Source organism: Ruditapes philippinarum, unplaced genomic scaffold (assembly GCF_026571515.1).
Source record: "Ruditapes philippinarum isolate M1 unplaced genomic scaffold, ASM2657151v2 ctg7035_1_1_1_1, whole genome shotgun sequence".
Taxonomy (NCBI): domain Eukaryota; kingdom Metazoa; phylum Mollusca; class Bivalvia; order Venerida; family Veneridae; genus Ruditapes; species Ruditapes philippinarum.
Genome location: NW_026851687.1, coordinates 69,585 through 93,735, shown reverse-complemented (window position 1 = coordinate 93,735; position 24,151 = coordinate 69,585). Strand labels below are relative to the sequence as shown.

General features: G+C 30.0%; 1 protein-coding gene across 1 annotated transcript in view; it reads left to right on the top strand.

The window, feature by feature from the left end:
- Nucleotides 1-647: 647 nt before the first annotated feature.
- The window catches only part of LOC132736983 (protein sidekick-1-like), a gene marked incomplete at its 5' end in the record, with an annotated part of 31,287 nt that continues 7,783 nt past the window's right edge, over nucleotides 648-24,151 (top strand). Inside the window, 5 exons of the mRNA XM_060724212.1 lie at nucleotides 648-719; nucleotides 1,230-1,318; nucleotides 1,831-1,840; nucleotides 5,296-5,376; nucleotides 18,042-18,332. Coding sequence (XP_060580195.1) covers nucleotides 648-719; nucleotides 1,230-1,318; nucleotides 1,831-1,840; nucleotides 5,296-5,376; nucleotides 18,042-18,332 — 543 coding nt within the window. The remainder of the gene's footprint in view (nucleotides 720-1,229; nucleotides 1,319-1,830; nucleotides 1,841-5,295; nucleotides 5,377-18,041; nucleotides 18,333-24,151) is intronic.

Sequence of the window (24,151 nt, the reverse complement as noted above, 5' to 3'; positions counted from 1 at the left end):
GCTTGTGTATGCTTAACTTATTTCCCAGGTGTATATATGGTATGTGTTTTGTTCAAATAAGATTAGAAAGAGAGAAAATAAAATAAAAGTAAACTTGACATAATGACCGAAAGATATTTTAACTTATTAAGTTGTCCTTACATTCTTTTCTTATTATTCTTGATAAAGATATTGCTCTGAAAATAATATAAATCTAAAAAAACAACAACAACAAAAAACGAATATTTAGTTGGCGTTTTGCCAGTGATACCAACTGCGACTGCTAAGTTCGTTTAACTTTCTGTTAGAATTATACTGAAGTTTTTGTCAGGTTTGTCAATATGGGAAACAATTGTATAAAATGTTGTATAAAGATTATTAAGTTAGTGTTCTTAAAATTTTGGATATTTTCAGTTATTTGCATTTGAATAAAGCTATACATTAAAGTGTATAATAATAATAATAATAATAATAATAATAATAATAATAAAAATGATAGTAATAATAATATTGTTAGTTATCTGTAAATAATAAAAGCATGAAAAAACGTAAATTCTGGGTAATCAGCAGGTTCCGGCTACTTATTAAATGTTTTTTTAAAATACGGTTTCTGTTCAACTCATTTTGTTAATACTCTAAATAATCTTTTTATAAACTATTTGATTTAGGTTACTTTCCGGAACAGTGGACAGAAGGCTTTATAGTACAACTTCATAAAAAAGGTGACATTAATGTCCCAAGTAACTATAAGTTCTTTTGGTATATTATTTACAAAAAATTTAAATGATAGATTAAATACTTGGGTAGAAAAATATCACGTTTACATTGAACCTCAGTTCGGTTTTAGACAACAAATGGGAACCATGGATAACATTTTTGTTTTGCACGGCCTTATTACGTATATGTTGAATAACAATGAGAAACCATATGCTGCGTTTTTTTTTATTTTACTAAGGCTTTTGACTATTTAGTTAGAAGAGATATTATATGGTTAAAATTAATTAAATATGGTGCAAGAGGTAAAATGCTAGACGTTATTAAATCAATGTACGAAAGTGTAAGATCAAGAATAAAATATCAAAATGTTTTGAGTGAAGAATTTTCATGTGTGTTAGCCGCCCCACAAGGAGAGTCTTTATCACCTTTTTTGTTCGCGATTTATCTTAATGACATAGAAGAATATTTTATTATGAATAAATTTGAAGGAGTTAAGTTAGGTTTCTTAAAGTTGTTTTTACTTTTATATGCAGATTACATCGTTATTCTCTCTGAAACAGAAGAAGGCTTACATAAAGGTTTATTGTTATTGGAGAATAATTGTGATAATTGGAGATTAACTGTAAATATTAAGAAAACTAAAATAATGATTTTCAGAAAAGGCAGACTAAGACATAACATTCCATTCGTATATAAAGGAGAAAATTTAGAAATTGCCGAAAATTTACTTATTTATGAGTAGTCTTTACAACTGGTGGATCTTTTAATACTTCTTTTGAAACCTTGACTGGTCAGGTTTTGAAGGCATTATATAAATTACAACTAGATTTGATTAAATTCCCATGTATAACTGTGAAACATAAACTAGGTCTTTTTGATAAATTGATCTCACCAATTTTGAACTATGCTTCAGAGGTAAGCGGTATATATGACTGTTGTAAATTAGAAAAAGTGCATTTGTAAAACAATGTTGGGCGCCAGACTACAAACTCAGAACAATTTCATTTATAGAGAATTAGGTAGAACAAATTTGAAATGCAGAATAATTGTAAGTGTAACAAAATACTGGCTTCTTAAAATTATACAGCTTGAAGATATAAAATATGTTAAAATGTTTTATGATTTATTGTACAGAGAGTTACAGGTAAGACCTAACAAAAAAACATGGGTTAGAAGTGTTAAAAATTTATTACAGTCGCTTGGTTTTAATGATGTATGGTTATCTCACGGTGTAGGCAATGTAGATGTATTTATTAGTTTAGTAAAACAAAGAGTAAATGATGTTTTTATCCAAAATTGGTTTTCAGAAATAAATAACGCAACTGAAGCTCGTACATATGTAATATTTGCAGATTTTAAATTTCAAAAGTATCTAAACTGTATTAATATTGAAAAATTTAGAATTGCTCTGTCCCGGCTAAGAGTTTCTTCACATAGACTCGAGATTGAAACCGGCAGGTGGAATAAACCTAGTGCTATACCTTTTGATGATAGGAAATGTAAAACTTGTTTTATTTTGGAAGATGTATTTCACTTTATTTTAGAATGTTCTCTATTTAATGAATTACGAAACAAATATATAAAAAAACACTTTTGAAAAAGACCAAATATACCTTAATTTGTAACATTGATGAATTCAGAAAATGAAATAGAAATTAGAAACTTATCAATGTATATATTTAAAGCTTTCGATGTTCGAAACACTATTCTTTACAGTTAATCAAAAGTTTGTCCCAAACGCTGTATCACTGTTTCTTACATACACTTATTTTCGTTTTGCTTTGTGATTTACTTCCTTATTAATAGGATGGTATCTGTTCTAGTATTTATTTACCAGTATATGAATTGAGACATGTCGATAGTATATTCTATTTATAGTAAACGTTTTCTGAATGCTACAAATACTGTGTAACTTAATGACATAATTATGTTTTATAAAGTTGTGATATTGACCATTTGATTGTATTGTATGCTTTGTTATATGTACTGTGTATGCATGGGCATATTGCTCAAATGTACTTTGAAATAAACTCTTGAACTCTTGTGTTGTAACATAGAATATAATCATACATGATATCGTTATGTTGTACATACATATATGATTGATATATATTTACAGTACGATCGAGCTCGACGGAAAACCCATGTTGGTGTTGGTTTGACAAAATATATTGGTGTATCATCATCATCACCATACTTGGTAATGTTGGTGGTTTGACGCTTATATCTTATATAGCTGCACTTGTTATTTATTGCAAACAGAATTTATCAAATAAACTACTCAAAGGTAGGTGAATTTTTTCCACTTTTCAACTACACTATATGTAGCAGCGTTAAATGTTGCACCGAAGCTAAATGTCGCACTATACATTTTATGTCGCAAGACTAACGCAAAATGTCCGAAAGAACACTGGATTTTGCAGTCGTCGAGCGGTTAATATATATCGCCCTTTTTACGCAAAATATCGCACGAAAAATCAGGACCGTTATATGTCCATTGTTTTCGCTAAATTTTGCATGTCATGGGAAAGTAAACACTTAACATCTTTATTTTAAAAGATTCAAGTGCATGTTGAAAATGTGTCCCAAGAAAGATTTAAAGGCATCGAATACTTTTTTGAGTGTAATTTTCACACAAATATTGCATTTTGAAGTGCGCGGAAATTATCATATTTTCTAAATATATCAGGGAAACCCTTAATGTTTGTAATCAGTGTCGAAATAAATATCAGACATTGAAAATGCTATTGATTAGTATTTGGAAATGATTAAATCTTTTTGGTACATGATTCTCAATGAGCAGCAAAATTACGCTCAAAGAATAACTTAAAAGTTGCTTGACTTTTTTGTCTATCGACGAAATACATACTTGATAGTATTCTTTTTTCCTATTTCCTTGGCTAAAACATCTGTTGTGAAAAAAAGCTCGATTAATAATATCGTTAGTAAGTTTTATCCTGCTTTTGTTGATGTAGTTTCTTTTAAATAAAGTTAAACTTTGTTTGTTTTTCGTAGATAATATAATAATGTTGTGTCATTTCATGCTTTTGGTAATGAAATATATATATATATATTAAAATTACATCACCGTTAATATATATTAAAATTACATCACCGTTTCAGGAACTCCAAAAGTTGCGTAATTTGTAGAAATTATAGAATTTTTGATTTTCTAGTGATTTTAGTGAGTGTAGAATTTACAGTTATAAAAGAGGTGATTTAAACAAATATTTAGTGGGGACATGGAACAGTTTAATTTTATGTCTGGAGACGATATACAAATGATAATTCATATAGAAACATCAATGGGTTCATAATATATTTTCTTAACAGTTTTTTACTCTTGCTTTAAAGGGACTTCGCTTAGGTTTTTGACATGACGAGACCGGGAAGATCTTTTCGAGATGAATGTTCCATTTGATGACGGTCTTTGCCAATACATTGTGGGCAAAATTTCATATCATTCGCTCATTCCGTTTTTATAGAATAGTTATTCTAGTTGTGAAAATTAAATCAAAATTTAAAACGGTTCCAATACTTTTCTTTCAAATAAGGCTTAAATAACATCAGATATTGTATTCAATAGTATATTTCTTGAATACTTTTTGCATATCTTTCTGTTTCAAAGTGTCCAAGTTGACCTTAGTAAAAACGTTACCGTTAGGGTCATTATGATATTTAGCGTTTATTATACGACACTTCGCGTCAAGTTTGCGACTTTAAACGTCAGTCGGGGATGCGACATTTAACTTTGTACACTGAAAAAATCATTCATTTTTATGCATGAAATAGATTTCCATTCAATATCTTTTATTTACGAACACCTATATTTCTCATTAGATCAATGTTATTTTTTTTACATTTATCAAAATCACATTTTTCGCAACATTTATAAGATTCCTCAATATTATAATTCACCTGATTATTGAAATACAACATCATTAAATAATTGTATTTTAAAAGAAAGTTATACCGCTATCATTTATCATTTTAATATATTGAATTACGTTTAGAAAAATAGTGAGTTCTATAACTATTTAGTACAAAGCTCTATACATTTCTCTCAGTAACAGTTAAACTTTCAGTGTTAGCACAATGTAATCCCCAACATGCATCATCGTTGTATCTCTTCTTATTAATTTAACATCTGGTTTTATTTTTGCCAATCAAAAAGCTCCATATAAGGTCATCTAGCATCGTTCAACTTTCAAATCCAAAATATTGAAATCTAATCTTTATTATAATAACTGTTACAATAATATGAGGAGTTGTATTCCAACTACTTGTTCTCTTTATCAGAGTGTACAGATATCATAGCGAATCTTTACTGTACAATGAACTAATACATTTAAGACAAAATTGTAATGGTGTGAATAAAAGATGCATTCATTGTAAATAATACTAATTCAATTGGACTCGTTATTACCCACAGTATCTAAGTTAGACTCCGCGCTTCATTCAATATAGGCAACACGCTGCTGTGTAATCATCCAATAAAATTCAGTATTGTACTAAACAATGTATAATAACTTTATAACGCAAGCATCATTATAATTTGCACAAATAAGATGACTGAATTTTACATATTTTGTGTTGCAGACTTGAGCTATAAGAACTGGAGATTGTTCATACCATTGTTTGGACTTTACCTTATCATCATGTACTACAGATTAGATAAAGGTTAGTTCATAATAACACTTTTGACTTCCTTTAGATACAAACACTACAAGTCAAATAGTGTTATACATGATTACCCAGGAAATTATCTTATCAATGAAAAAAAATTCTTAAACACAAATTATGATTTTACCTTTAAAAAGGTTGTAAGTTATATACAAAAGTACGGAGCCACTAAGGTGACATATTCGACACTTTTTTCCCGGCATTTAATTCGTTTTCACGAAACAATAATTCGAAATAACGAAATATTATTTCGTTATTACAAAATATTAAGTCGTAATTACGAAATATAAATTCGTTTTTACGAAATATTAGTTCGTTTTTAAGAAATTTGAATTCGTTTTAACGAAATATTAACTCGTAATTACGAAATATTAATTCGATTTGACGAACTATTAACTAGTTTTTACGAAATACTATTTCGTAATTACGAAATATTAATTCGTAAAAACGAAATGTTATTTCGTAATTACGAAATAATTATTCGTTTGTACGAAATATTAATTCGTTTTTACAAAATGATGATTTGTTTTAAAAAATATTAATTCGTAATAACGACATATTAATTCGTTTCTACGAAATCTTATTTATGGTCATTGTAAGTTTGACAAAAAAGCCTACTAATCTCACAAAGGGGTCATTTACAAGCCTGGACCAACCTTACGATAATAAGCCGAATGGTTCTCAAGTTATTATATGTAAGTGATTAGGGTTTTTGTCATTCTCAATCCGAAATATACCTTTTTCCCCAATTGTCAAATAACGGAGACCCGTAGGTGACTTTTTCCCCAATTTTTCCCCGGAACTTAATTCCTTTTTACGAAATAATAATTCGCAATTACGAAATAATAATTCGTAATTACGAAATAATAGTTTGTAATTACGAAATATTAATTCGTTATTACGAAATATTTATTCGTTTTTACGAAATATTCTTTTGTTTTTACGAAATATTATTTCGTTATTACGAAATATAAATTCGTAATTACGAAATATAATTTCGTTTTTTCCAAATGTTATTTATAATAACGAAATATAATTTCTATATATAATATAATTTCGTAATTACTAAATATCAATTCGTGGAAACGAAATGTTATTTCGTAATTACGAAATAATAATTCTTATTATAAATACAAAAAACGAATTTAATTTTTCTAGCGTTTCAAAAAGTTTTGGCAATATTTATAAAAAAAGAGCTCGAAACTAAGTTCCTGACTAAATGTAAGTCATGTAAATGTAATATTAATAGTTTTTTTTTTCTCCGCAAGTTTTTAAACTTAACGCTTGTATGTAATCAAAGCGCAGAAGGCGCTGAATTTGCCTTGGTCTCAGAATGTCAGAAGGGTGAAGGTTGTGAGATTATAAACCAATTCGTTTTTGAATAGTGCCAATGCTTTCCAGCGTTTTAATTGTAGTAAATTGGTTATAAGGCTAATTGCAACACTGATATTCAATTCAATGTTTATTTGACTTAAAAAAATTGAAAAAAATGAGTTGCCTTAACTGGGATTTGAACTCCAGACCTCTAGGTTTCTAAGCGAGCGCGCAAACCCCGGTCACGGTGGAGTTATATATACCACCATATTATTCTAAATTAGGGTTTGAAACGACGCTAACTGTTGTTTAACACAGATGTAAATAATCATGGAGCTTACTATAAGCATGTATATCTATAAAGAATAAAACAATATTAGAAATCTTCTACCGATCGGGAACTACTTTGCTTGAAAATTAATGCGCCTGTCATTTGACCATCTTTACGCAGTGATCTCCCCTGAATGTTTCGGCGTTTGTGTACATATAAAAGGAAGTAACCTCTTCAGAAAAGCGGACTACTTTAGGCATTTTAAATTAACAACTTCAGAGTCTGAAATTTAGCTACCATTATTTGGTTGTTTGGCCTGACGACCCAAACAAATAAAAAAATAAAATAATCGCCTGTCAATAACGTTGCCGCAACAGCCGTGATAGTACACGCACTTGGAAAATTTTGTTTAAATGGGGATCCTGTGCTTAAAATCCAAACACAGACATTTTTTTCTGTTTCGTTTTATCGATATTATTGAGTTTTGAAATAAAATATTATGTTTTGTATGATCAAGATTCAAGATAAAAGGCGTATATTCTCAGCGTTATTATAAGGCTTCACTCAATGTTTCATTATTTCGGATGTTTATATACGAATTCATATTGTCCTGGGATGATAATTTGGTCTTAACGTTACTTAGGAAAGTTTATTAAATGCTAAGTCTGCATGTATGCCAAGATTGGAAGTATTAACAAGTATATATATTTAAATTCTAATAATTTTAAGGTGTATCATTGTTGTTGCTCAGTTGGTAAATCAACGTCACTGTAACTTTTAATGATTTGCACTCGTCGGTTCAAAGTTCTGCCATTTTATTATGATGGTTGATGTTTGTTGTAATTGTTTTTCCCTTTTTATTTTTCTTTTATATGATCATTTGAATTTATGTTGTTCTTCTAAATTCCTATTACTTTTTTTCTTATTTTATTTCATTTTTGTTCTCTGCTTTATAAAGAAAACAACTACATTTCAAGTTATTTATTTTTTATATTTTATATCAAACAGTTTTAAACACAGTATGGTTATGGAATATTAATACTTGGAATATATGGATCAATTGCATTAACATTGCATTACATTATATTTTATACATTTCAAATAAATTGATACAAAACTGGTCAAATAAGACATTTAAGAAAACAAGAAATAAAACACCCAAATCTAATAGTTTCTAACATGATTCGAACATGTTTATCAGAAATACAACACTTACACGGACGCTCTGCCTAAAAAATAAAAAGGCATAAAAAATATTAAGTTTTATGTTGCGATTTAATAATTACTAGGCTTTAGTCTGATTTACCTATTTTTCGCATTGTTATTAATCTTTGTTATGTAAACAAAGGCTGAAGTTATCATCCTTGGACAGTAGATCCCTGACCTGTCTAATTCTAATTATCTGATTGGTGGATATAATAAGAATATCAGTCAACAAAAGATTGCATGTCAATATTTTTTGTTCTATTGTAATTCAAATAAAAGGTCAGAGTAGAGATCTATAAATAATATTTAGATCTCATTAATTTCATTTAAATTTTATTTGCTAATTAAACAGACAGTTGTAATGCAAAAATGAGTTCTATATAGATCCGCGATCTCTGTCACTTATGTACTGGTAATTACTGAAATGTACTGAAATTAAAACACTGGTATTTTATCCTGAAAGACTTTACATTCAGTTATTTGCTTTCAAGAATGTAAATACACTGGACATACATGTATTTATTTGTATGCATTTATATATAACTGACCCATTAATGCATTTCTCCGCAGATGGTAACGCGTTAAAGGACATCATTCTACACTTGTGTTTGTCTAATTGTTTATCAAACAGACAGTTATACGACAATGAGATGAATTTCTCGAGGTCTTTAATTTTGCCGCTTATGTACTTGTATAATTAATACACTGGTATTTTATCCTTGTATATATTACATACATGCATCTGGTCCAATGTACATTCACTGTGGATGATTTCTTCATTACATATTTCGCATACTTGTATATTTCTTTTTCTCTTAAATATCTGTGAACATCACTGTAGCAGTTATAAAATTTATAGCAATCTTGCATATTTGTAAATATTTGTTAAAAACAAATTATCAATCATTCTTACATCTGCTTTCATCTATTACGTAATAGTGAGATGTTTCGTTTTGGGGGAGGCTTTGCCTCCCCAATGTTAAGACCGTTCATCAAATCTTACTGCCGCGGTAATCAGGTAAAAAAGTAGTACCTTGATATTTTAATTATTTTATAGCTGACTCATCACTTATCATCGTTCTTTTCAAGTTAAAACATGTTTTTATTCTTAACCATCATACTTGCTATTTGTAATGTTTATAAATACCAGAGAAACGTTTGGTTTAGACGTTTTCTAAATTTTAAAACCGCTTCTTACGTTTACTGCGGTGGTAAAACGGTCAGGCGTCGGTCATAAATAGTTCTGATATTTTAACCCTAATACTTTTAACAACTATATCGAGTAAATAAAAAACAAAACACATTATTGTAAAGTACTGAATAAAGGTTTAATCTATTTGGCAAAAAACTGTAAGTTATATTATTATTTTTGAAACAAATTACCAATTACTACGCAGCGACCAACTTTTCATGACGGGTCATTAACTAGGACGTCGTCGTTTTGATTATTGTAATATCTCTAATTCATCAATGTGATTTTGTTGTTATAAACCATTAATAGTGCCTAAAACGTCCTTTTTAAAAAGACCAATAATGATAAACTGTCGCTTACATCACAGACATAGATCATGTATATAGACTGACTAATTAGTACATCCTACGGAAAACGCACACAAAGCGGCTTTATAATTTAGCTGTTAGTAAATATTATTAAGAATTAACTGATGGTGATGAAAAGATAGTTTGAAAACATTACATTTTATAGCCATTTTGGCAGAAAAACAGTTCTTAACTTCAAAAACCGGTAAGGACCTTCCTACAAATTTCAGCACAAAAATACATTTACATTAGCAAAAACAAACAAGACTTATAATTTCATCTCACATAGTGTATCAATCAATGTCAACATAAAATGTCTGGCAATTGATAGATCCCTACTCTGACCTTTTGTTTAAATTACAATAAATTTAAACCTGTGCTCTTTTGTTTGGTGAAAATCTTAATGTATCCACTAATCTGATAATTAGACTAAGACAGGTCAGGGAACTATAAAACAACAACATTCATTTAGCAATAAAGCATTACAATGCTTTTAGCCATATTATGCAATTGACCTACAACCAGTTCTTTAGTTAACTATGTTCCTTTTGATCCCAATAGAAATATTTAGATATTTGGAGTAAAAAACAACATGACCAAAGTACCTAGTAGTCGTTAACCCGGTTGTGATCTCATTAAACTAATTATAGTTTCGAATAAATGAATGACCCTGTACTGTGTATTTAGAAAGATAATACAACTCTAGGTCAAAGCATCATAATTTAATAGTTCATGCATAATAAAATTCAAATTTGAGATACAGCTAAATAAAAGAAAAAAATAAAGAATAAGATGCTTTATAAAAAGCAATAAAGTAAAACGCATGTATATACGAATGACTTACAGTTGATCATCGGAAAAAAAACTAACTGTATGAATTCAGCGGGCATGACTTCAATCGCGGCTTTAAAGTCGTGCTTAAATTGAATTATTCATCAACATATTTTATGAAACCCCCAATTTGAAAACGACGTTTGCCGCTGAAGTGATTAATGTTCACAATAATTTGAATAAATAAAATCAAAAACTTATATATTTGTGTTCTAAAAATAATCGTCGGCATAAGAGGAATTTCGTATTCATTTTACAACACTTGAAATATTGTTACAGAAAATGTGTTGTTTTTTTCTCCACATGGCTTATTTTTCTACAAAACCTTCTTATACAATTTATAGAAATGAATGTTCTCATCCATTTGTTGGAAATAGTAAGACGTACATGATCGATAGGGATAACCCAATGTAATTACCCCAAACCCTGTTAACAACGGATTTTCCGCAGTACATATTTCAAGCTAGTGAGGTTTAAATAAACTGGTCGAGTGTTGATCAATTTTCACTTAGATTGATTCAATTTTGAGTACGCTTTGCAGATATGTATTTTTTTTACAAATACATAGCTTTAATAAATATTTGAAGCCGTCAAAGTCAGCGACGAGTAATGAAATGGGAATAATCTTCTTTTAAAATAGATCTATGAATAATAGTTTTATGATTTCATTCAAGGTTTGCTTCGAGAGAAGACAACTCAAATTTCTGTCCGAAGAGCATAAATATAAATACTCGGTCATATAACAGAATCTTTATTGATCTCCATTATGTTATAAGTAAATATGATTTATTTTTATGTTCAATAGAAATGTTGCATAACATGCAGTTGTTATTATCTTACAATGATAAATCACTTGAAGTAGAAGTATTTATGCATGATGAACAGTCTTAAGGAACAGTCAGTTGCAAAATGGTATTGTGATCTTGTAATGAACAGCCGTCATACTTGCTGGCATGTCTTTTAACAGTTTAGGTCTTTAAAATTTGTATGTCCGGAATGTAGTAATGACAAGTTCTGGATTGTTAACAAAATGATAAGTCCACCATATTAACCTTATGATGGATAAACACAACAGTAAGGATAAATGACGCAATGGACAGATCTTCTTATTTTGGTAATATTTGAAATTGCAGCACATTTTAAGCAACAAGGCAAGAAACTGTAAGTCTGACATATGCCGTCATAGCCTCCTAATCAGTACATTAAATGCTTTGACTAGGAACAGAAATCTTTTTGTAGAATAAAGACTTCGCCTTCTTTACTTCTTACTCCTAACAATTTGATTGCTTCTGAATAATCCTGTATATTGCTTGTCTCTCCGTTAATATTTGGAGGCTAACTCCAGTTATTTCAATTCAGTTGTGATGAAAGGTCTGACTTAAATATATTCCGCTAATTCTAGAACATTCTACAAAAAATCTTCTTTTCCCAAAACGTAGCCATTATTTTCAATTGGAATGTCTTCGGCTCTTGTTTGTTATAACCACGGAGAAATGACGGATTAAAAATAGTTCTACCACGGGATTTCGGATGTTAACAGAAACAGAGAATATAATCTTCGATGATGTGAAACGAATGTGTATATTTGGCAACCAAACGAAAATAGGTCTATTTACTCATTATTGTGTTACAAATAAATTTTGTCAAAAAACAAAAAAACAAACGAGAACACAAATAACGCTGACGAGCCCTAATTTCATGCGCATGAAGATATAGAAAGACACATAAAAAATATTCGGTATTCTCTGTTATTGATGTCAAATAATCTTATATATATTTTAGCATAATAATTAAATATTTATATAACCGCTAACATTTCATAGTTTGTCGATTGTACTTGTTTTCCAAAATTATTTTTAGAACATTAATACAATTGTTTCCATCGGTTTTACAATTTTAATAATTTTGATTAAGTATCGGAAAAGGATTCTTATTTAAAAAAAAAATCTAATGAAATTGTAATTGATTCAATTGCTTGAGTATTCCTCTTTAAATCTAAAATGCATTCGACCTAATGCCACATGCATAATCTAAAAATATACACAAGGATAAAACAAATTGAAGCACAAATGTGAGTACGAATAATAGTACATTGAAACATTCTTATAACGAATTTCTCGGGACCTAGCAAATTACTTCGTTATATCCGAAATCCGTTGTATCCATACAACATGTACAACGAAATTTTGTTATAAGTACTTTAATATAACGTATTTTTCGCTATAGAAGAAGATCCAATAATTTAAAAGAAAATTGGCTTTATTGAAATTGTATAAAGTAGATAATAAAAAAATAAAAATAATGATATGATTTTAATCAATGATGGTGATAATCTCAATCAATATATGGTATTACAAAAAAAATTACGTCAATACGAACTGACTAGTATATCAACATATAATTTACGATGTTAAATTTAGGTTAGTTTTTCCTAAAGAAGTCACTAATCTTGGGTTGTTTCGATGGTAAAATTCCAGCAATGGCGATCTCAACATTGTGCAGATTGTGAATTGCGATATCTTTTTTCTTTAAACCTTTTTGAACTTCACTTAAAATTTCAAATTTTGTCTCCAAAGTAATAGCTTTTCGTTTTAAACCTCTATCCATTTTTAATCAAATAATTATGATAAAAAGTGTTATACACATGTACACGTAGGTCTAAAAATAAATCAGCTCAAGTCACATTTCATGGAAATGTTTATACTTTTAACAATTCATTTCATTTTATTGGCAAATCGACAAATAAATATTACCTTTGGCCATTATCATGACAAATATGACTAAAAGTTAAATAGTTACAAACATTATATCATACAATATATAACAAAAAAGAGTACAAGTATAAAACTAAGAAGCAGTTACATCTTCAAGAGACTGTTGCCTCAACTTAAATGCATTATGAACATAGTGAGCACATTTAAGAATAAGCTTTTTGTTATTAGTGGACAATACAGTCGAAATTTTTGTATAGTAGGCCATGAAATATTTCCTAAATATTTGGTTCTTATAACAGTATAAACTGGACAACATAAAAGGAAGTGTTATTCAGATTCAATATAGTTATATATACATAGTTTACAGTTGCGATCATTTCTATCAATGTTCAAAAATCTCCCAGTTTCTATATTTAAGTTATGCGAGCCTAGTCTGAAACAAGCAAACTCTTTGTTAATACATCAAGATATTTTTAATATTAACAAAACAAAGTTTTAAATTTTCTGTAATAATCAAGCTTGGGCATATTATGTATAGAAGTATTCCAGTTCTGTATATATTAGTCACGCAGACGCTGCTTTAACATTGGCATATAATTAGAATTTAAGTTAAAGTTAAGCCAAATATCACTACAACCTAAGCTGTCTAGCAAGCGTTTTATACTGATTGCCCAATTACAATCAACATTTCTATTACACTGGTCTACAAACATGTTGTTCATTGGTGAGTCCTGTTTTGTCATAATTTGTAACCAGAATTTAAGAGTTCTTTCATTAGAAATAACAGAAAGAGGAAATCTTCCTAACTCACCAAACACAGCAACATTCGGTGTTTGCTTACGTACACCAAGTATATACTTGCAATATTTAACATGAATTTTGTCTATTTCTTTGCAATCGTAAATACCCCAAACCTCTGCATTATATAACAAAATTGGTAGCACCATAAAATCAAAAGGTGACATTTTAGTTTTTATATCTAAATGTACTCTACTGAATAACCCTAACAAACAATAATTATTGTATGCTTTCAAAGCTTGTTGAGACAGCGTAATAGCAGCAGTTTTCATATTACCAGTGTATGTAAAATTTACACCGAAATAGCAAAAATGGTCAACAACTTCAAGCAGTTCACCATTTATAAACCATTGAAAATGATGTCTTTGTTTACGTTTTTCAAATATACATATTTTTGATTTAACAATCGAATTATTATAACCACTGTTGTACAGCGTCCACCGGATATAGCCCCTAAAAACACCAAAACGAAAGTAGAAAGCTGCACACCGAGTACAGCCAAGGTGATGTTTTGACTTATTTCTTCATCATAACTTCATAGATTTTTCCAAACTAAAAAATTTTGTGAAGCTAAATGATTCTAGTTTTAGAGCAATATTTGTTTTTGTTTGAAAATTGAATACTTTTTGTTCACTTGGCGATAAAATGTAGCGTATTTGTTGACATGTGAGAACGATGTTGATATTTACCACTAACTCAAGCCAAAAACGCATTTGTTGTGTCAAAATTCGCTGTTTAACACAAACTATAGTCATCCCTCTACTTATATTTGAGTTTTCACCCTTCAATTCGAGCTGCTTTTAACAAAATTTGCAAAAAAACGGCATTGCCTTGTGTACAGAGTCTAGCAAAGAAAACAAATTCAAGTGAACGGGGTGTAGTAGTTTAATGTACAGGGTTTAGTTGATTTGAACGGTGTCTAGCAGTCACATATTTTTTAAAGTATAGTCTTTTATATTATTTTTAATTGGAAATAATCTCATTTCAGACTAAACATGGATAAATTAGAGGACGATACAGAGTTATTTGGTAAATGATTTAATTATTAACTTTTTACTATAATTGAGTCTAAAATATAACTACATTTAATTCTCATTGTCAGATCATCACAACCATAAGATGAATAGTGTCTGTCGGTATTTATAAGACATGTTGAGGAGTCTTCTGAACAACTCGCTGAATGGAAATGGTCCGAATTGGGATTTATATATACATTTTGTACATGTTGTATACATGTATAACTAACATATACATAAGACATGAAGTCGATAATTGATCAGACATTTAAAAGATTATGCACGAGTGTCATTTTCTAAAAAACGGCATTTGCACTGTCTATAAAACAGTTTTAGCCGCCTTGTATAAGCTATAAGTCGACTTAGAACTGAGATACCGTTTCTCTGCTACAATTTGTTGTATAGTACATAGTCTTTAGCTGACCACTGTCTTAAAATGAATAAATCACAGCTGGTAGAATCTGTACTAACTCTGCAAATTAAATGTTTTACCTTCTTGAGATATGTCCAATACATGTCAGCATTTCTGGAAGAGAAGAAAGATCAGATGTACAGAATTCATTTTCATTGAGATTGCCAAATTTTATGATTTTCTTGATTGGACTATCCTTTGGTACATTGTTCCTTATAGAAATGTGAATTTTCTTATTTTTGTCATCAATAGCTTTTTTTCGACATTGTTCTGTACATAACTCTGCGGTCACTTTGTAGTTAATGATTTTACCAAAGCTCATTAACATATTTTTATTTTTCAATGAAGTCTTAAGACCAGTTAACTAATAAACCAATATAACAAGTTAAGATCAAGTTTAGTTCACAATGCACAACTCGACCATGGTTTGATATTGTTAAAGACAAATTATAGAATGTTCTACCAGTATGGATTGAAATTGTGGTCTTTTGAGTTTTACATTATTCCTATTAACTTACAGTCACGCATAAAACGTGGTCTAGCAGGACGGAAACTGTCTACTGCAATTGATATACACGCTGCGTAACATGTTTATAATTTAATTAATTAAAACATTTTTATTATCCTTTATAAAATTAAAATCATTCACTTCATAATCCTTGCTCCCGACATTGATCGTTTTCTTCATCAGCGTACGTGTATATGTTCCGGTACTGAATTCATTTTGCAGAAAATGACATTCGTTTACCTACTACACCCCGTACACTCGCTAACACTTTTCCATCAACACTCCGTACATATCCGTGCTAGACTATGTACACAAGGCAATGCCGTTTTTCGCAAATTTTGTCAAAATCAGCTCGAGTTGAAGGGTGAAAACTCAAATACAAGTAATGGGATAACTACAATTTGTATTAACGGCGGAATTTGATGCAGCAAATGCGATTCGGGCTTGATTTAGTGGTAAATATCAACATCGTTCAAAAATGTCAACAAATTCGCTACAATTTATCACCAATATATCAAAAAGCATTCAATTTGCAGACAAAAGCAAATATTGCTGTAAAACTAGAAACATTTAGCTTCAGAATATTGTTGAGTTTGGAAAAATCGATGAAGTTATGATGAAGAAATAAGTTAAAACATTACCTTGGGTGTACTCGTTGTGCAGCTTTCTACTTTCGTTTTCGGCGTTTTAGGGGCTATATCCGGTGGACGCTGTACAACAGTGATAACGCCTTTTTAATATCTTTTACAACTTGTCACGAGAAAACTTGTGAAAACATATCAAGCCCTCTTTTCAACGCATGATCAATAGAGATGTTATAACCAACACCTGTAGGCAATCACTTGTCCTCTCTTTGTTGTACTGTCAAAAAACGATTTCGCTATAACCGTGCTGAATTACGTTAACATATGTATCACGGGACCTAAGAATCCTTACGTTATAACAGTTGTTTCGCTGTATCCAAAGCATGTTAGGAGGCATATAAATAAAGAAGGGTTAAAGTCGTGGGAATTGATTTCCTTTCGTTATAACCATTTTTCGTTTTATTAATATATAAAATAATGTTTACTAAAACAGATAACAGAAAACATATGCGTTTATGAAAAAAAAAAGATTTGACTCCTGGAATCTTTGGTTACTTAACTCGAAAGATTCAGAACCTTTTGATAGTCCAAGTATTTTAACATCCGATGCTAGATTCTTGGGTACAGTATTTTGTTTTAGGTCGGAATATCTCTTCTATGTCATAGAATGGAGACATTTGCTTCTACATAAAATATCACAATACATTAAATAGTAGCATATAGTTTTCTGGACTCATCCTACTGCGAGTCCTGCATATACAACTTTGAATTAATAAATCGTATATTATTGGCAACATTGTAAAACAATTACTTTGCCAATTCGATATTGCATACTAGAATTAAAACAAAGTGATATATGTATATCTATGTTCATAAGACAGATATTTTAAAACATTTTCTACTAACTAGCAACATGTTTGATATAATATTGATTTCAAACGAATAACGTCACTACCTTTTAACTAAAGTTAACGTCATTTTGGGCCCGTATACAAAAAAAATGCAAAAAACTTTATTGTTGTTGTTATTTATTTATTTATTTCCAATTATAATCTTTTTTATTTCTTCATAAATACTTCATAATAGCAGGTGCCAAGCGGATGGCAGCTGAGTTAAGTTGATCAGTGCTGTTATATATTTCTTATCCTTCTGGATTAATGATTTCACAATGTATATGTTAAAGACTGCTACAGGCGGTGTAAGTGGGCGTTAGGGATGTTGCACACAATCTCTCAAAAAAACAGACTTAGATTTTAACTCAGTCTGAATTTTAATACTTAAGTAATATTGTTGTTTAAAATCTCTTTTCCAGACTTTTAATAGCAAAAATAACATTGTCCGCCATCTTTCTACAGATTTGCATAGAAAACATTCCAAAAACAACCGTTGGTTTTTGCATATCCTTTGGCTGTTTAATTATTTATTTATAACTAAAGATCATCAAAATGTTTTTCAATAAATCTCTGAAGGTGATACAGACCCACCAGACCCACCAAAAGACTTGACAGATGCAGAAAATGGCATCACAGATACTAATATTACAGTTCAATGGACAGAGGGATTTGACGGTGGTTGTAAACAAACATTTTATGTTAACGTCTACGGAAATGAGCAGGAGGTCAATTCTACCTGTAAACGTGGAAACATTTGGTCATATACGTGCAAAGATTTGACACCTGGTAAATGGTATAATATAGAGATAAAAGCAAGGAATAGAAAAGGATGGTCAGCGTCATGCCATGCTAAATATAGAACAACAGGTAAGCATGGCCAGTTAAACTCGTTTTGTTTGTTCGTACTATTGTAACGGAGGCCTTTAAATTAATAATTTTCAAATTTGATCATAATACATAGATATTGTTCATGAATAGTTGGTGTATGTTTTGCTAGTTGCAAGATATATTGTACAACTGAACTTTTTTTTTCAAAGTGTCTACACACATTCGCCTTCAAGAACATAAATGTTTACATATACGAGTGATTATCCGGAAAATAATTTGTATCAAAACGTAAACGAATTGATTGTTTTTATTATAAGTACATTAAATAAAAACTTTGGTTTTGATTTGTTTAATTATTTTCCGAAGTATGCAATACAAGAACAGAACAAAACATAATTCTTTACTCAGTCTTAAATATAGACATCGACGAGTTTACCACAAGTAAAAGTGTTATGATTCTTCTACCGGCAGTGCATTTCCAATAATTAATGTTTCTTTAAACGATTTTGACATATTTATAATTTCAGTTACTGCATTATATGTAAACTGTAGGATTATTATAGTAATATTATTAACCAAAGCACTGAGTGTTGTATGCGGTAAACCCCAGAATTGTAAAGCATAGATAGTCAGACTATTCTCCCACTTACCAGTTCCTTCCTTGACATTGCTATTTTGGGGAAGACCTGTTTGCGGATGTGCAGACTAGTTCTCTCCATTTTTATTGTTTTCCATAAATTAATATTGATTTGAACAATTCAAGAAATAATCATTTGACACAATGGAATAACAAATATCTGACCCATTACATGCACAAAAATTGCTTAACTAGCTAGACTAACCAGAACAAAATCTACATACTAATTACACATAGATGATATTCGTATTTGTTTATTGTCTCTCTTTCTTTCTTCCTTATGATAATTAATAACATTGTATTTGACAATATTGCAACTAGAAATAATTGACATATATTTATTATACCCCCACAAACGAAGTTTAGGGGGGGTATATAGGAGTCAGCTTGTCGGTCGGTCGGTCGGTCGGTCCGTCCGTCCGTCGGTCGGTCCACATCATGGTTTCCGGACGATAACTAGAGTTTGGAATGAGGTATTGTAATCAAACTTGGTATATAGCAACCTTATGTGGAAACTCCGGTTGGTATTGCATTTGGACCCCCTGGGGTCAAGGTCAAGGTCACCGTTATTAAAAATAGAAAAATGGTTTCCGGACAATAACTAGAGTTAGGAATGAGATATTGTTATCAAACTTTGCGTATAGCAAGCTTATATGAAGACCTGGGTTGGTATTGCATTTAGGCCCCCTGGGGTCAAGGTCAAGGTCATGGTTACTAAAAATAGAAAAATGGTTTCCGGACAATAACTTGAGTTAGGAATGAGATATTGTAATCAAACTTGGTGTATAGCAAGCTTATATGAAGACCTGGGTTGTTATTGTATTTGGACCCCCTGGGGTCAAGGTCAAGGTCACTGTTACTAAAAATAGAAAAATGGTTTCCGGACAATAACTAGAGTTAGGAATGAGATATTGTTATCAAACTTGGTGTATAGCAAGCTTATATGAAGACCTGGGTTGGTATTGCATTTGGACCCCCTTGGGTCAAGGTCAAGGTCACCGTTACTAAAAATAGAAAAATGGTTTCCGGACAATAACTAGAGTTAGGAATGAGATATTGTTATCAAACTTGGTGTATTATAAGCAAGCTTATATGAAGACCTGGGTTGGTATTGCATTTGGACCCCCTGGGGTCAAGGTCAAGGTCACCATTCCTTAAAATAGAAAAATGGTTTCCGGACAATAACTAGAGTTAGGAATGAGATATTGTAATCAAACTTTGTGAAAAGCAAGCTTATTTGGAGACCCCAGTTGGGATTACAATTAATTGAAATATTTCTTTGTACACAGTTGATAGTTTGTGTTGAAATTTTTCTTCAGACTACTTATTTTTCAAAAAGTTGCTGGTGGGGGTATTAATCACCTTCAGTGATAGGTCTAGTTTGTATAAGTTAACCCTAAAGCAAAATGAATAAACACTTGTACTTTTTACGACCTAATCTCACGAAATTGCGAAAACACGATTGTTCACAATCTCCATGCAGTGATCTCCCCTTAATTCGTCGGCGTAGACTGTATTGATAAAGGGAAATAACCGCTGCGAGTAGTTTGGATTGTTCACGGAATTCAGCGAAGTAACATCGGGCGTAATTATGCAAGCATATGTTAATATTTTCAAAAACAAATTTTCACACAATCTCATTCGAGTAATCAAAATCACATAAAATAACATTATGATATAATGGCAAAGCACATGAAAAATCTTCGAATCATTGGTAATTTGTTGTTATATTTTGAGAACTTTTTTGTACTGCGCAGCAGAAAATCAGAGTTAGTAATTTGGCTGTTTTCGCTCAAAATTTGACAAGTCTCTCCAGAAGTTGTTATAACTAAATCTGCTTACCGCAATAAATAATATTTTAATACATTGTAGCAAAATTAACAAACGCAAATCAAATTGATTTCATCTTCAGTATAACATGATTGATAACACAAACAGCACTTTTGCTCTCTTCGGGTATTATTTCTAGCGTGTCTACCAGTTTGAATTCTGAGTGAATAACAACTTAATTTAAGCAAAATGAAAAAAAAAACAACAGAAGTTGATTCCTTGTCGAAAGGTCAAATGATTGTTATGTTGTTTTTTTTGAAATTGTTATAAATACTGCCTCATTATGAATAAAAATATATTAGAAGCTATTATCTCATAATATTTGACAGCACTTATTACTATCTGCAACGGCGTCGTTTTAAACTGCTATCAAAATAATATTATTCGTATTAACAATATTTAACAAATCTAATTTATGTTCTAGCATATCTATTAACGTACAATTGATATCCGCCTAATTTGGCATAAACGCTAGCATTACTTAATATAAATTTTAAAATTACAAGTTGAAATCAAATCAGGGAATCTCATTGGAAGTTCTAAAAAGGAAACAAATGTAAAAGAAATTTCTCATCTTTCTAAAAAATAAGGGGGAGTTCTAAATAAAAAAATAAAGGCTAGGTTTTGTTTTAAAACAAAATTTAAACGGAAGTTCTAAAATATTTTGTACAAGATACTTCTTTACTTGTCTTGGTATTTTGCTCAAATATTTAAAGGCCAAATATGCCTCAAGAATGCTTTCATTTATTTTTAAATATCATTTAAAGTTTCCGAATAATATTCAAATAAGCTAACCTATCTTTTGCCTATATTGCTATTGGCATTTAGTCCTAGTGATTAATTATTATTGTGAAACTTAAAAATATTAATTTGATAAGACTTTGCTATTATTATGATAAAACAGTTTTGTATTCATCCCTACTTTCTTTGGGTGTTAACCATATATAAAAGCTAAAAATATATAAAATGCAATTATTTAAACTTTCTAAAACTAATGCTTTGTCCTTTCGAAAAAGAAACATATTATTTCTTAGTCCTAATGTGTTTTTAAGATCTATTTAACCAACTTACTTCCACAAAACATTTTACACTGTATTTAGTTCTCATTACATTTTCTAGTGAACAGCTTATTTTACATAAATACTTACTGAGCTTTACTTTACAAAATATATTTTCTCAAAATTAACTAGACCAACAATAAGATTTTTGATCCTATAAGTTTACTTTGAAAAGACACCAATATCAATATGGTAATAATTTATTTTTTATGATTATAAAACGCTATATGAAATTATCGTGTCATTGTTAAACAAGCATTGCTAACTTTTCGATATGTATCGAAAACTTAGAAATAACATATCCAAGGTAGTCAGTTTTACTTCGGCCGTGTACTTTTTATGACTTTTATGGCGTTTTTCCTCGTTAGACTTTGAATTTCCCTTTTTAGAAACATCATTCAATATACGTTATTCAAAGGAGTCAAACAAATGTTATAATAGTTTTGGTTTCAGATCGAATTCATTACATTTACACAACAATATGTTCATTGCTTTACAAGCTTTACCAATCAAATGTGATTGATTTACAACAAAATCACTAATATAGTTAATGACAGTGCAAAGATACTTAATGTCGTTCACAACTTCAATAACTTGCTCAGAGAAGGTCCAATATTCATTTTGTAATAACCCTTTTTCCTGAATACTACAATTTTTGTTGTCGCTATATTCAAGTATTAATTATTACAATACGGATTTAATTATCAAAATGATTTTATACTTCACTTGGTGTTTTATCTATTATTGTCATATCATAGGCGAACAGTAGAAGAATAAGTAGCGCAAGATAATCAGCATTTCTATCAATTCATTTTTTAAGGCAGACCGGACCCACCAACTAAATTCAGAATGATGCTGAACATTTCGTTTTTAACTGTAAACGTTTTGGTGTTCAAAGACTCCAACTTTTCACTTCCACTCGCCCTTTTCATCCATTAAGTACAAGTACTCTCCTTTATGGAAAAGAAAATTTATCAGTCGATGAAAACTCTTTTTTATTTCATGAAGTTCAAAAATATATAAAAAATTCACATAGATTTAGATAATAAGAAATAAGTACATGTAAAAATAACAATCGTTGTTCCAATATTAATTCTTTTAATTCCCCTTATAAATGACATATTTTGACAGCCATACAAACCATCACATACTGCAAGTGCAGGAAAATTACTTTTATTTTTTTTATTTAAAAATTGATAAGCAAATGTTTTTTTTTGTGTGTTTTTTTTTCTCTTAATTTTGATGTCGAAATCTATTTGCTACTTTGTTTTTGTTTCCGCCTTAATATTTGTAATTGCTCATGTGTATAGTGTTTTAACATGTTTTCGTTTCTATATCTTATAATGCTTAAGGGAAGGACAGTTACTAATGTTGCTAGAACTTGTTGTTCAACCCTTTTGCCCTTTGTTAAAAAAATTTGTTTTGTGGAAATAATATTATAAATTGTATTCAAAGAGCAATAAAATATTATTAAACTTATAAATGCATTTTTTCGGTAACAATTTTGTTTTAAAATATCCCGTGAAAACTTCGACCAAGCACTTATGACTTATGGTAATCGACACAGCGACGAAGAACATTCGCAGTCTTCCATTCCGCAAATGACCTGTGTTATCTTTCGCTGTCTACTAGGCCACTCGCGGATTTTTGTTCAACTAACTAGATATTACTCGAGTAGCTTTTTTGTCGTATAACGTATTCCTGGACAATCCGAATTCTTGATAAATGCTCATGTTTTGTTCCCGTTTTCCGGACGCTTTGATGACAACATCTTAAAATTAATTGTAACTACAAATACATTTACATGCATTCACAAGAATTCCATGTTTTAATGACGGACTTCTTAAACAACTAATTTGAGTACACTTTGCTATTATTATGGCAAAACATTTTTGTATTCACCACTACTTTCTTCGGTTGATTACCATATAAGAAGCTCTTAAGTAATTATTTAAACTTTCTAAAACTTATGCTTATGTCCTTTCAAAAGAAGAAAAATATCATTTCTTAGTCCTAATGTGCTTTTAAATTCTGTTTACCACAAAACATTTTACACTGCATTTAGTTCTCATTACATTTTCTAGTGAACAGTTTATTTTACATAAATACTTACTGATTTTTACTTTACAATACATATTTTCTCCAAAATAACTAGACCAACAATAAGGTTTTTAATCTTATAAGTTTACTTTGAAAAGACATCAATATAAATATGCTTATTTTTCATTTTTTATAATTACGAAATGCTACAAGAAATTACCGTATCATTGATATACAAGCATTGCTAACTTTTCGATATGTATCGAAAACCTAGATATAACATATGCAAGTCA